Source organism: Cupressus sempervirens, chromosome 5, assembly GCF_028749045.1.
Source record: "Cupressus sempervirens isolate cs-2001-9-10 chromosome 5, ASM2874904v1, whole genome shotgun sequence".
Lineage (NCBI taxonomy): Eukaryota > Viridiplantae > Streptophyta > Pinopsida > Cupressales > Cupressaceae > Cupressus > Cupressus sempervirens.
Genome location: NC_143122.1, coordinates 241,765,297 through 241,780,080, shown reverse-complemented (window position 1 = coordinate 241,780,080; position 14,784 = coordinate 241,765,297). Strand labels below are relative to the sequence as shown.

Genomic DNA, 14,784 nt, shown 5'->3' with positions numbered 1-14,784 from the left:
AAAGCGTGGAGGGCATAACTTGAAGTTATTAGGAAAGTAGGCTGCATGTAGTACTTTAATATATTTCCTTGTCTCATCTTCCCATCATTTGACCTAGCATGTAACTATAGGGATTTGGGTGCCTTTTCAATTTCCAACTTGCACTTCCCATATGTAATTGTTATATATTATCTTTATTACGGTCATCATCAATCAGACGATCAGCACCAGGAATTTACAGTATCTTAAAACCCAAATCTCTAGTCATTGTTTAGCTTAGTCTGGAACATAGCCATTCCTGTTCCTAGAATTTTTAAGGACTTGCACAAAACAGTGGCTTGATCATGCAGCCAAAGCGTGGAGGGCATAACTTGAAGTTATTAGGAAAGTAGGCTGCATGTAGTACTTTTAATATATTTCCTTGTCTCATCTTCCCATCATTTGACCTAGCATGTAACTATAGGGATTTGGGTGCCTTTTCAATTTCCAACTTGCACTTCCCATTTGTAATTGTTATATATTATCTTTATTACGGTCATCATCAATCAGACGATCAGCACCAGGAATTTACAGTATCTTAAAACCCAAATCTCTAGTCATTGTTTAGCTTAGTCTGGAACATAGCCATTCCTGTTCCTAGAATTTTTAAGGACTTGGACAAAACAGTGGCTTGATCATGCAGCCAAAGCGTGGAGGGCATAACTTGAAGTTATTAGGAAAGTAGGTTCTATGTAGTGATGTCAGTGTTCAACAAAGGCAATATTACAAAGGTGCACCACATACTTCCAACCGACAATAGCATTATTAAAAGATCCTTAAAAGATTGCCATAATATAATGTACTCAAACAGCTTGCTCTGTCCATCTATGTTAGTTTGTACTACTCCAGTAGCATATGTTTTAATTCGAATGTTTCTGCTTGGTTAACAAAAGAGAAAAGTTCTTTTGATAACGAGGGATTAATTCTATCCAACATTTTGTGTTTTAACTTTTTCACTTGTACCATTGAGCTTACTTTCTGTTCAACATTTCTACTTGGATCAAAATAATGGATGCATGGGGATTAAAAGACGTGAAACTAAATATTTCAATTCAATTTACCATTCTGGACATCTTCTCAGATCAAAGGCAGACCGCTCTTTTTGCAATGCATTTTGATCTACACGATAAATATCTCATCTATGCCCCTTCATTGGACACTGCCTCTTTCTCCATATCTTAAATCTCTACTGACTTGTTTCCTTTTACCAAAGGCTATTACTAACCAAGGCAAGAGCAGTGCCTCTGACCATCTATGAGACAAATTGTATGTCAAATTTATGCTTGAAATTCACTTCACATTTTTCTTCTCTTTTGATCCATCTTGCATGTTATCATCATAGAAATTATTTTCTGGGGGTAGGATTCTTCATATTCATGTCAACCAATCCCCCTTGGAATTGAGAATTACTCGAGAATAAGTAATTTTCTCATTGATGTATCCTTAGTTACTGGGTGCATGCACCCTGACCACATATCCAGGTGCTGGTGCATTTGACTTCAAATCCTGTTGCAGATGCACTTTTTCTCCATGGATGCATCCACGAGGAGAAAAAGCACTCCCAGATGCACCCGAGTGCCCAGCACACAGAATTTGTTAACTATCAATTGACATCTAATATTTATCTTTGGTATTTGGCATTGATCAATGATGATGTATCATACCTATCAAATGATTTAATTTTATATATTTCTTTCTTAGTTTTTTGTGTATATATACACCCACATACTGGGTTCCCGGATTTGAACCAGTAACTTAAGAGTATATCTCCTTATCCAGTCACAGGTGAATTATGCTAAAAGATGTGAGATTTGAAGCATAGGACTGTAAACATAAATAGATCAGAACGGGAGTGTGTGCTCTCAACTTTTGCACATTGAGTGCATTTATTCAAGTTGTCACAATACAAAACTCATCATCACTAGTTGTTGGACTGCAACTAACAAGGGTACCACAAACTGTAGAACTGACAAAAAACGTCAAATACAGCTGGATATTTTCAGATATCTGTATGGATAGGTGACAATCCTGTTATATCCACACTTAATATTTTGTCGTCTGGCACTGCTGTACTCTGTTTGACAAGGATGCGTATGTTTGAGAAGAGAAGCATCCAGCTTAATTAGCTAGAAGATAACAAGTAAAAGCTCCTTAAAAGAATAACCCTGGAAAAGAAGTGTATCATAAAATCAAATTTAGAATCCAGCGTGAATCTCATGCTTTAAAGATACAAACTTATTAAATCATCTCTCTCCCTGTGAGTGACAAAACTGTAATACAAGGCCATGTGATTCAACACAAACTTAGTCGTCACCTCAAACACCATGTTATATAAAATTAAAGCATAGTCGTTTTTATTATGCTAGAAAGCCACAATCTCACAGCACTGATCACCGCCACGTACAACCAGTCAACAAATTGTTCACAGCATCAATAAATATTGTGCTCAGTTCGTTTAGCTCCAAATTTGCCTGCTTCCTGAGTACAACAGTCTAAACAGGAAGAGACCATTTCAATGAGCTAAAGATCAGTAACATAGTATAACCCTACAACATGCTAACTATTATACTTCAAAATCCAAGATGATTTTGCCATAAAAAATTGAAGGGAAAATCACTGATAACTGCATGTTCATACATAAGGTCTTGACTTACATTACAAAATCCTTAATAAGTTCCAAGATATTTACAGCAAAAATTGAAATAGAACATCTACAATAATAGCAATATCCAAAAATTTGCATCCAAATAATAAATGCTTCCATACATATCTTGACATTAGCACTTGAAACAATTGTGAATTTTAGCTGCATGGCCAAAGAGACCATCCTCTGATATTCTTTGAAACATCTATATTCCCTTCAAAAATATATATGATCCTCTGTGTGCTGAATCCTACATGGTATGGAAGAATATTATTTAAAGGTAAAATTATGGCCATTTTGTGCACCATAAAACTGTTTATCTTCAATAAAATCCTGTAAGACACGATTCAAGGCCTCTGGCAAGTCGATCAACAGCTTTAACAGCTTCGATTCAAGACCCCAATATATACAGATTTTCCCTCTAATAACATTTAAATAACAGCAGGAACATCTTACAAAAAGTTACTCCTTAAAGTTTATTATCATAAATGTTTGGAGCTGTAACATATAAACCAGACCTGCAAATCTGACTCTTCCCTGGCAGCCCTGTCATAATATACGAGCTGCAATGGGTGGTAGACTAGCGGTAACAATACCTGACTGCAGGAGCTGTTCAAATTACCCATTCATCAGTATATGCCTATGTTGAAAATACAGACTGCGATTTTCCTCAAAAGGAATAAGAAAATTCATGATACCGATTCACCATCAAAATGGCATATCTAACCAAAATTTCTATGTATATCCAATTCATTTTGAAATTGGCATCATTTGCCTTGTGTACCAATACTTGTTGAGGCCTCGAGTGTAGGAAAAGATAATAAACTTCTGTTTAATATATGTACTTGAATTTAAGAACTGTTTCTTCACATCAACAAATAACCACTGTCGAAAGCTTGTATATTTAGGGCACCATTTAAATAGAAGAGCCCAGAAGAAAAGCATGTATTTCGTTCCAACTAGATACTGTATAAAGAATCCCACTTTGTTTTGTCCAACAACTAAGACCTTCCCCATATGCTCTTTCCTTCTTGAGAAGACCAGAAAACAAAGGTACAAATGATATACCAAAATATTTTCCAACCCTTCTCAGGTTTGAGCTCTTACCAATTACTATTCCAATATTTGCTTCAAGAAGACACAATAGGTCACCAACACTATCCCCAATATAAATGGAAATGTGCTCCATGTTATCATCATGTGCAGAGCACAAAATATCATTAAAGGTTTTCAACTTGTCCATCGGAGACTCAACATGTCTATCAATATCACCAGTAGAAATGGAATCCGCAAACATAAGCTCATTTGAATGTATATGTACACCGTTGACACCATCTGCAAGGATGGGCAGAGCAGTAACAATCTTTAGTACATCTGTGAGAAAAATGAATTTGGTAGATGCAATGACTGAATCAATATTAATAAGACAAAAGGGGTGGACAAAAGAGGTGTCATCTATATTATTGTCCAATAAACTTAAACAAATCTGATTACATCAAACTCAAGCTGGATACCAGTATGTTGTTGAGGAAAAACTTGGATAGCATTGTACCCACAGAAAGATATTAAAAATAAGAAAATTGTGAACCAATCAAGATTCAAAAAGTTTTGAGACAATACTAAATCATACATAGAATTCTTCATGGTACAAATCATAAAAAAAGTCTTGAAAATATGAGATTTCTGATCCACCAAAATCCCTAGAACATCAAAGTTACCAACCTGGAACAATAGTCTGCATTGAACTCTCATACACAGGCTTTAAACAGAAAAAACATCCATATTCCCGACATACGCTGTACATAATAAAAAGAATTACATACCACAATTTGAAGTTGAAATGCAATTCACTGCAAATCTCACTCAAGAAGAATTGCTACCCATCCCAGATAGAGTGAGTATGAAGCCTTGTTATGATGTAAAGCCTAATCAAAATCAGAGGTTAATTTTTCTCTGATTATTCAGCGCGGTTTAACCCCAAATTATTGTTTGGGGGCAGCACCCCCAAGACACCCCCCAGCCGGGGTCAAGAGGCAATGCCCCCGTGGGGATTTCCAGAAGCAGCATCCCCGAAAGCTCAACTGACTTCATTATTGTAAAAGGCGTCGGCTGCTATTTTTCTATTAGACGGCTTATTCTAGCCCTAATTTTGTAAGCAGCAAAAAGCTTGTATAAAATGGCTTAGGGTTAGGGATTTCATAATGTATGATGAGATTGTAGCTTCTTGCGGCGGTATTGAGCTGTACAGATTACAGGTTGTAATCAATGGATAATAAGAATACTAGACTCCCTATTTGGTGGATGTAGCCTGGGGATTGGGTGAACCATGTTAAATCTATGTGTCTTGTGTTCTCTCTTGTGTGATTTATTATTTTTGATATTGGTTATATTTGCATGTAATTGTTATTTCTATGTTGTTAAACCTAACAGGCCTAAGTTGAAGGGGACTTCTTATTAGGCTCTAATAGAAAATTTCATGCTAACAAGAAGTTAGGATAACCGGTGCCTTTTCAATTATGAAAATGTAGGATCTCCTAACATAGGCCATGTCAAGTTGCCTAATGCAGACATCAATGCATAAACTTCCATTCAATGACTAACATCCCAACTCAAAGTCAGATAACTAATAGATTTGTAGAAAACTCGGTGCTTCATATACTTTACATAGAGACAAGACACAAACACATGTTAAACCCAGGGCTGATCAAACATTAAAAACACATGAAGATTTAAAAAACTAAAGCAAACAACTAATGACAATGTTATACACTTTTGACTAGGCAGATTATTGAAATTTTCTAACATTTGCATGAAAATTAAGCACTGAATCCTAAAATGTGTGGCTGTAATCACCTTTACATATACAAGATTCCAAGATCTGGGGGTGTCACAGTCAAAAGAATCAAAGATTGATAAACAAACAAATTTTCTATGACATGATCAAACTCTTAACTTGCCATTTTTCCAAAGAACTGAAATGTCTCATTGGGGACTTTGCCTAATTCAACCTCACGGTTCTTCGGAAATTGGTTTTAACTTTACAGATCTAATTAGCCTTTTGGATGTCTCCAAAATATTTCCAAATGAAAAATGACAAGATACCATATCCAATACTTTTAGTCCAAAAATGTCAGAATTTCAGATAAGTTAGTGGAAGTATAAGGCACAAGTAATAGTATCTTGGCAACAACAAATAACATGATTACAACAAAAGATTATTCTAAAGCATAGAGCTTGGAAATGTTAGGTGGCTGGAATGAGAAGTAGGAGCTTGTCTTAGAAGTTACAATAATAATAGGCAATATGTTATTTCTGGCTCCAAGTGCTATTCATTATTATTTCTGAAATATTGATGCCTATGTTGTTTGACCGAAGTTTTCATAAACTGTCAAATATAAAAATATTTAAGCTAAGGTGTGTTGATATGGATTCCACCATCCAAGAAGATTAAAATACCATACAGGTATTGTATTCAGTGCGGGTACAAAAGTTCAGAGAATCTTGGATGTAAACTCAGCTATGGAATTGGATACCCATCTAAATTGTATCAAGGGTATATCCTAGACACCGATATCTGATATGAAAACAATAATTTCAGAGGGAGGAGGCTTGGTATGCAATAACAGGACTGTAAGCACATGTCATCTTTAGCAACTGAGATATGCACTCTCTTTCACAAGCAATGTTTTCATGGAACGAGTAAAAAAATAAAAGAAAGACAACAATAAGGGAATTATATAGAAATAATAAGTGACAGGGGAAGTCTGAACAAAAAGTCAAACCCCAAAAATCTGTTAACACAATACTAGAAAGCAAATGGTCAAAGTGGAACTACCAGAAAACGTCCAAACAACAAATTGTACAATGCTAGGGTACAGGCCAATTGCTACAAGAAAAGTTGTTAAATGTACACACTTGTTGATAAGGCAGTTCTGATGATGTCTCCACTCCAACAAACAGAAAGTATATGCATGTCAACATTGTATTCATCCATTTTGCTCAGTACTTGTGTGAAAAAACTTGTACAGCCTTCCTGAAACAGAAGGCGTTCACCGGCTTTTTTAATGTCCTCTGCATTAATGCCCTGAAGCACAGCTGACTCGATAACTTTTGAATTTGCCTCAACCTCAAACTGAGATATCTTCTCAAGAGATCTGCGGAGGCCTTCATGATCAAAAGTTTCCACTGCAAATATAACAGCAGAAATGATAAATTACTTAGCAAAAATTATTTGCACGAAAAGAAACATAAACCATCATCCAGAATAGCAGCAATAATTAAGCAACTGAATTACACATGTATAACATCTTATTAACTATTTGTAGCATTTTTCTCTCCATCTTAATTTCTGCACAAATGTCTGAAGAAACATAAAGGAAAACTCACCAGTCAAAGTTGTGTAGGATAAAGAGCTCATAATTCTATTGTACAATGTAAAAACTAAGAGTACGTTCAATTGACCTCTAAGAAGCCAATATATCAAAAAAGCATTGATTAATTCCGATCTTTCACTAACTTATTGACAGGTAGACCAAATATGAATAATCATGAACAGAGGATGCTACAAGTACTTAACTTTGACTAGAAATTGAAAGTTTATGGTTTACAAACAGTTTTAAAATAGGAGATAATTTCACACTTAATCTAACAGGAAATACCACATCACCAAAAGATAAATATATATTAGCAGTTTAATAAACCATTGACACATATAATTATAAACACCCATCAGAAAGATGATAGAAATGTATGCGGTGCCAATTAGCTCTTAAATAGACTTTCCTAGCTGTAAGAAATCTCATTTCAAAGTGCTGTGTTTTTCAATATAATATTCATCAAGCATTTGTAGTTGAAATTATAAAAGGTACTCAAACAGTGTCATTCCTTTCTTGACATGCAAAAGGTAGTTGAAATAGAAAAGGGTACTCATTTGACATCATTTCTTTCTTGAAAAGAACTCGTTAACTGAATTGAAACTTCTGAATAGCATTGAAAAATGTTTTCAAGTCTGAATATACCAAGAACATTTTAGATTCTTTCTTTCACACACATATCCAAGAGGAAACTAAGAGGATGGTTTACCTTCTTCCGATGGCAAACTCTTGCTCAGGCACCCATCATACTCTTCTGCATATTGACTACAAAGTGTATCCCAAGTGTTTCTCAATTCTGCCGATAACTTGCGATCACCTGATGGTTCCGTCTCATTTTGTTCAGCTTTCAAAGTTGTCCGTATAGCAATTTCTGCTAATAGTGCTGATGAATCTGCGATAGTGCAAGATAAATCAAAATCTGAGACAACAGTATATCGACAGTTGGCAGAATTTCCCACTTTCAACACAGGAACAGAGGTTCTCTGAAACAGGGGTTGCGCAGAAAAGAACTCTATTTCCAGCTTTATTGCTTGTTCATACAATCTCCCAAGAACTTGCAGCTCCTCCCCAGTTAATGAGATTGCCAGCTTGTCAAGCAACTCCTCGATTTGAGTAGCAGATGCCTGCTTCAACAAAAAGCTTGAATCAGCTACGTCAGTTCAGTTTTTAATCTTCCAAACATATTTAAAAGTTGAAAAAAAATGAATCGTGCAGAATACAAAAAAAAGCTAATGCATTTGTTGTAACAACCTCAAAGTTTTCAGAAGAGTATGTTTCAATCCATTGCTTGTATGGGTGATCAGCACACTCATCATTCACAACTTTCAAGACTTCTTGTCCCAAGAATGCATAGAGTCTCATGCAAGGAGTCATGGCACCAACTGTGTATGCTGCTATTTTAGTCTTTTCAAAAGGGGTCACACTTCTGCTTGGCCCTTTTCCTCCTTCCACTTTTCCAGAAGCTGTTGCCAGTAAAAAATCAGTGTATTTCACTGTTGCTATGTTCGGTGAGCACTCTTTCACCAATTCAACATCTGAGGCCTGCACAAAAATCCTGCTTGAGAAAACCATATTTCTTAAATGCAATCTCTTGCTCAGAGAAAACCATTCTCTGACACGAAACAAACAAAATAAACAAGTTAAAAACTTTCTTTTAAAGTTCCTTTATATCACTTAGATTTTTACATTAGATCCCCTGTTTGCATCTAAGTAGCTGAGTTATTACAATCATTCCCTTCCATATTTAGGACTATCTCATGAACAACATATTAATGCCAAAATGCTAACAATCCACAAACTTGCATACTATGAAGTCACTTCTGTGAAAATAATATTAAACTTGACACTACCTTCCCCTCAGATATCTTATGTATGTCACAAATGTAGATCCGACTGTTACATAAAGCTATACAACCTTCAGGCTGCAAACATAGCAGATTTCCAAACCCTAATTTTGCTGCAACATTACAGTGTGCATCCTTAGATTCCTAGAAGCATTTAACAAATATTTGAAAATCTTTAGCAAATAACTGCCAAGATGATATTTTCTAATCACAAAGATACGATTAAAACTTCTGCTATACAATTTACTAATGGTTCCAATGATTAATTACAATATTGTTTCCAGTCAACTAGACATATTACTATTTCCACCTTATATTTGATGGATTGGGTGAGATAACTGTATGGATGCACATATTCCCAGTTAATCCTATAGATGGTCTAGAAGTATAGAAAGAAACCAAACTGTTTAGCTCCAGGTACGCCACAGAAGACCATCATGTATTATATAGGACTTCCTTGTTTATAGAAGAAGCAATCTACAAACTTCATCATGTCAGCCAAACAACCTTGGCTATCTGTTTCTATTTAAACTATGATACATGTATGAGATGCTCGCATAAGTTCTTTACAATTGAAAGAAACTAACTATTGCAACTAACAATTTGATACTTGAAATGCATAATAGACTAATAAAGCGGGAAAAACTTACACACTTACTAACTGAAAAATGAAAATTGCTTACAGAATAGATTTCTATTTTATAAACATCTCTGTTTTAAATTCCATGTTGCAAAAGCATGAAATTGCATCAATATCCATTCATCTACCCAGCCTACAGGTTTATAGCTAATTTCTAAATGCTAATGGTTTGTAATTTGCAAAAAAAAAATCTAACTGAACTTAAATCATGGATGGCACAAGAAGTTTTTGGTGCAGAAAAGCTCAAGAAAGAGTTAAATAAGTTTATGATCTTAGTTCTATACATAATGCATGATAACTCGCAGATGGCATCTGAGCATCATTTCGTTTTTCTGTTGCTCTAATACAACTGTCTTCCTGTATCTTCAACCTGTCACACTTGAATACAGTTCCAACATTTATTCAATTGTACAATTAGATCAATGAACAATGGATACAATGCTATATCCAAACATTATTAATTCACCTGCACTGCATACAAACAAAAGAAATCTTGCCTTCAGTAAAAAAAGATGTTCGAAAAAGAATTTGCATGGAAAATAATGCAAATAATGACACGAATAATAATAATTTGATCATAATTAAAAAGCAGAATTCAAATTTCATGCCTACATCAAAAGAAAAAGGCAAGTTACGATAAATTTTAATTGGATGTTAATTTTGTGTTCCATTAACATTTCAATGTGAAAAAATTATGCCAAATACACATCCAATTTTGGTATCTGCCAGTTACAGAAAAAGTAGCAGGTACAAGTTCTTCGTTCAGTTTTCTTCTTGCCTCTTTCAAACATTCTCTTTGTTTCCATCAAGATCAAGCTTGGATATGATTTTCTCAACAGAAAAGCAAGACACTGCTGAGATACCTTTTCCACTACACTACTTTAATAATATCTGGGAAGGTAAAAATGGTTTGGAATTTAAATGCTCCTTTCAAAAATCTTCCATATGTTAAAGGGAGTTTTAGAGTTAATGGAACATGATTAATGAGAAAACTTTCCTATTCTTAAACAGCTGCACAAGCATACTCAGAATGGTCAGTATTCCTCACAGTTTTTTACAACTTTGTTTCTGCTTAATGTTGTTATGTTGCACTTATAATATAATTCTGCTAACAGAGATCCGACTTGTAATGAGAACTGGTGGAGAGACAAAAGGACAAACTCTTATAGACACTTCTCTACTCCAAATATCTCATTAGGGTTTTGAAAAAGAAAAAGCATGTTGATCGCCACGATATTGTGGCATACATATATAACACCATGTTCCTTAAATTAAAATTCCCGCATATGCAAAAAAAAATTAGAATCCACACACCCTTTTAATTAAAAATATCATTAATAAACAACCCTTTGAAATTTCCATTCATTACATTGTGTGCATTAATATACAATCAATACAAATATGACATTTCAATTGCTGAGAGCAACCTTTGCATTATGAGCAGATGAAGACAGACAAACTATCCTTCAATTATTTTTGAAGGATGAATCCAGATGGATAACAATTCCCATACAGCATTAGTTAGAAAAACTAATAGTTATACCCTAATGCACAACAATAATTAGTTGAAACCCTAAGAATGACTCTTACTGGAACAATTTTGAGACAACACAGGAAATATTTAGTACCTCCGCAAAGGAATTATGCAGATTTAACTCTTCCTCAGCTGCCTTTTGTAGCTCACTTATAGCTTTTTTATCATCATCATCATCTGCACACTCCTCTGCCATGGTATACCTATATCCAACAAAATAAATAAATAAAGAAATCCTTAAGACAACCTATTTAAATTCAAGCCTCCCTACTGTTGAGAAATATTCATATAGACATAAAGAAGTCAAACACTGTGGAAAGCTATGTAATGAAATCTTTGAACTATAAAGAAATCTACCAGAGGAAATAGTACCAAGATTTTAAAAAGAATCTATGCACCATAAAAGAAAAGGAACTAGAAGCGGTGACACAAATTCTACAAGATAGTCTCTTGCAAGTTGATTCTATGTCTATACACTCTTGGACGAGATAAGAATTGAAAAATTAGAGATTCGGCCTTCGTCTTACAGACATTCTTGGCCTCTATATTTTAATGAGATGAGATCATTTCAAATCATTATAAATATTTTGTGCTAGTTTAGGAGTAAAAAATTATATATGCTATTGTAATAAACAAATTACTTGACATGAAATCAAGACTAGTCTTGAGTTGTCAAGGTTAGACATGAGTAACAGTATCCCTAACACTATAAATATTTGTTGTACTATTTCCACAGATTTTCATTTCTGTGACGTGTATTTAAAAATCTACACATTCAATGCTCTTCATTTTGCCAAACAGCATTTCATTCAGAAAACGAAAAATTCATCTATCTTTTAATAAAGAGAGCAACAAAACCAGGATCTAAGAACCACAAGTATTCATTCTTAAATGATCTTTGCTGAAATCTATGAAATGAAAGCTTTGCACTATAAAGAAATCCAGAAAAAGGGTTATAGAACAAAAATTACAAGAAATCTATGCACCAGGAGTACAAAAAGAACTACTGCCAACTTATAATGAACTATTACAAAGCAAGGATGATGTATCAGTTGTATCAGTAATGAACCCCAAACAGTTCTTTCTGTATACCAGTGGGTTGTAAGATGCAAGTATACTTATGACGTAACACAACTTCTACAAGATTGTCTCTAACAATGTTAGCATGATTGTATAAAGTGATCTGAAGCCCTACACACAACTTGCGAGATCATTCTACACCCATACGCGCTTGGAAGGGACAAGAATTAGAAAACAGCAATTTAAATTTGGTCTATAAGGCACTCTTGATCCTGTGTATATTGATAAAATCAGATTATTTAATTTCATAACCAATCCTTTGCCCTCGTCTTGGAGCAAAAAATTATTTTGTATTCTGCCGGAACAAACACGTTACTTGACTCAAAATCAAGACTAGTCACGAGTTCAATAGTCAAGGAAAGACATGACTAATAGAATCCGTAACGGTAATATAGATTTGTAGTAGCATTTGCACAGGTTTTTGTGACTGACATATTTGTAGACATCTTTACATTCAATACTCTTTGTTTTACTGAAGAGCTTATCACTCAGTCTTCAAATAAACAGCGTTTCATTTAGGAAACATCAATTTCATCAATCTTTTGACAAAGAACGCAACAAAACCGGGATCTCAGCACCGCAAGAACTCACTCTTATTTGATCTTTGCTAACACTAAGATAAGTGAACAGATTTCCACGTTTGAATGCATAAAGAAACAAAAACGAAAAAAATATTCAGCATTCCTATTTCAAAATATCGAACAAAAACTTACGCCTGGATAAATGCTTTGAGAAAATAGGCATCCTGCGACATGTAATTACGAAATGATTCCGTACTCAAAGTCCCTGCTGCCAGAGCCACCACAAACGGATTATACAAGGCAAAAGTGGACTCTCTCTTGGACATCGTCCATAATCTTCTGGCAACTCCAGTCTCATCAGCAACACCCATGGCAGAAGACGAAGAAGAACAGCTTAAGCAACGCAAATTCGACTTAATGTTCGTAAAAGATACCAGATTTGCAGAGACAGTTCTCCTCCAAGCCGATTTTCCGCAAACTACACCAAATTCCGAGCCGACGAACAAGCTTTTGCTTCCAAACGGTTTCTCCCCTACACCGGCCAAATTTTCACCAAAACTCAGAGTCGCCACTCGTAATCTCGCGCCAAACAAACATTTCTTGTTGCTAAACGCCCTCCGCGTTGATCCAGCCCTCCCGAGTCCAAAAGACTCGCTGTTTATCAAATTCCGTAAATATTTCAGCCGACCAAAGGAATCAGAAACCAGCGAAGCACAATACATACCAAGAAAAATCTGTGACTCATCGATCCTCCGGAACTTTGAGCCTCAAGGAAACAATCCTCACGCTTCAAAGGATCTTTGCCGGTACGAAACCAATCCGGACGGCAGAACCGTCAAAACATGAAGGAGAAAAAGCTTAACTCGGCAGATTACGTGAACGAATGATCCTGAATTTAATGGCACATAAGCCCTAGAAACCCTTGAGTCGGCTTGTGCGTCAGCTGCTTGGTTGCTTCCTTCTGGGGAAGGAAGAGAGAGCTCGGGGAGAGTGCCAGAACTTCTGAATCGCTCTTAATTGGGTTGGATAATGTCGTTCCAAGTCCGGATTAATAGAGTTATTTGCGTTTTTAATTGGTGAGTTAAGATTGGAGGGTTTACTCGTTTATATAGGGTCCCACAGGTTTTGTTTCAAGTGAGGGAAAAAGTCGAAGCTTTAGACAATTCCTCCTGCGATTTTAGCAGGTGGGTGGAGACCTGGTAGGCAGGCCGCCTCGTGTGTTAGAGAAATTTGTATTTCCTTTTAATTCTTTAAATCAAGCTCTTGCTTTAGGCTTGCTTTAATCTTTGTAAATTTAATTGTGTCAAGTATTTACTTTTCATAGGTTTGTAAGAAGAAAGAAGGAAATTACTCAAGAGGTTGAAGATAGTGGAAGGGTAGAAATTATTTGAATACATACGAGGTTGAAGATAGTCTATGGGAAAGAATAGTCTATGGGACAAATTGCTTCACATATTCAGTCATTTTCTTGTACAACTTGGTGATGAGTGTCCACGACCTCAATAGTCCCTTCATCGAATAGATTTGTCAAAGAGTATGATCAACATGGTAGCAAAATTGTCCATATTGTCCTAAAAGGCATCACACTCTAAAATATAATGTTTTTTTGTTTCTAATTTTTGGGTGGTGCAAAAAATACACTCTTTTTTCTTAAGCTTCTTTCAATCTTTTCGAACCCCTCAATTCATGGCAAAGTTAATGAGAGTTGGTCTTTAATTAAGAAATAAGAATCTTGATTCATGGCGAAGTTAATGAGAGTTGGACTTTAATTGAGATAAGAATAAGGGGTTGTGTAAAGGATTTTTTTTTATTTTTTTAAAATTGTCTTATAATAATAATGTATTTTATCTTTGGAGGGTGATTTATGTAGAATGGTAACTCAAACATTTCCTTGGTGAGGTTATTCAAATTATGTTGGGTCATTGTATTTGCAAGCTTTGTGCCTACATTGGGTCATTGTGCTAGGAAGTTTGAATTTGTGAAGTATTAGGAAGCTTGAAAGATTGTTTGATACATAATACGTATATATTATCTTTATATCAAATAAATATAGAGCGGTGTTTGGTATGTCTTAACCAATCCAATTTTGTAGTGTAGTTTTTTTTCCTAAAGTAAAAGTGAAAAAAAGTT

The 14,784-nt window shown here is 35.1% G+C and overlaps 1 protein-coding gene across 2 annotated transcripts; it reads right to left on the bottom strand.

Moving 5' to 3' along the window:
* Window positions 1-2,754: 2,754 nt before the first annotated feature.
* Window positions 2,755-13,678, bottom strand: LOC149555425 (heme oxygenase-like, multi-helical). Of its 2 annotated transcripts, XM_089829461.1 has the most exons (7): window positions 13,379-13,678; window positions 12,847-13,308; window positions 11,148-11,256; window positions 8,287-8,577; window positions 7,745-8,159; window positions 6,578-6,847; window positions 2,755-3,997 (listed from the first exon to the last, which is right to left on the bottom strand). In XM_089829461.1, the coding sequence occupies exons 2-7, from the start codon at window positions 13,023-13,025 to the stop codon at window positions 3,579-3,581; spliced, it is 1,683 nt and encodes a 560-aa protein (XP_089685587.1). In that variant the 5' UTR covers window positions 13,026-13,308; window positions 13,379-13,678; the 3' UTR covers window positions 2,755-3,578. The 2 variants fall into 2 exon arrangements, with proteins under 2 accessions (XP_089685587.1, XP_089685586.1); XM_089829460.1 differs by having other exon boundaries at window positions 12,847-13,678.
* Window positions 13,679-14,784: the final 1,106 nt, after the last annotated feature.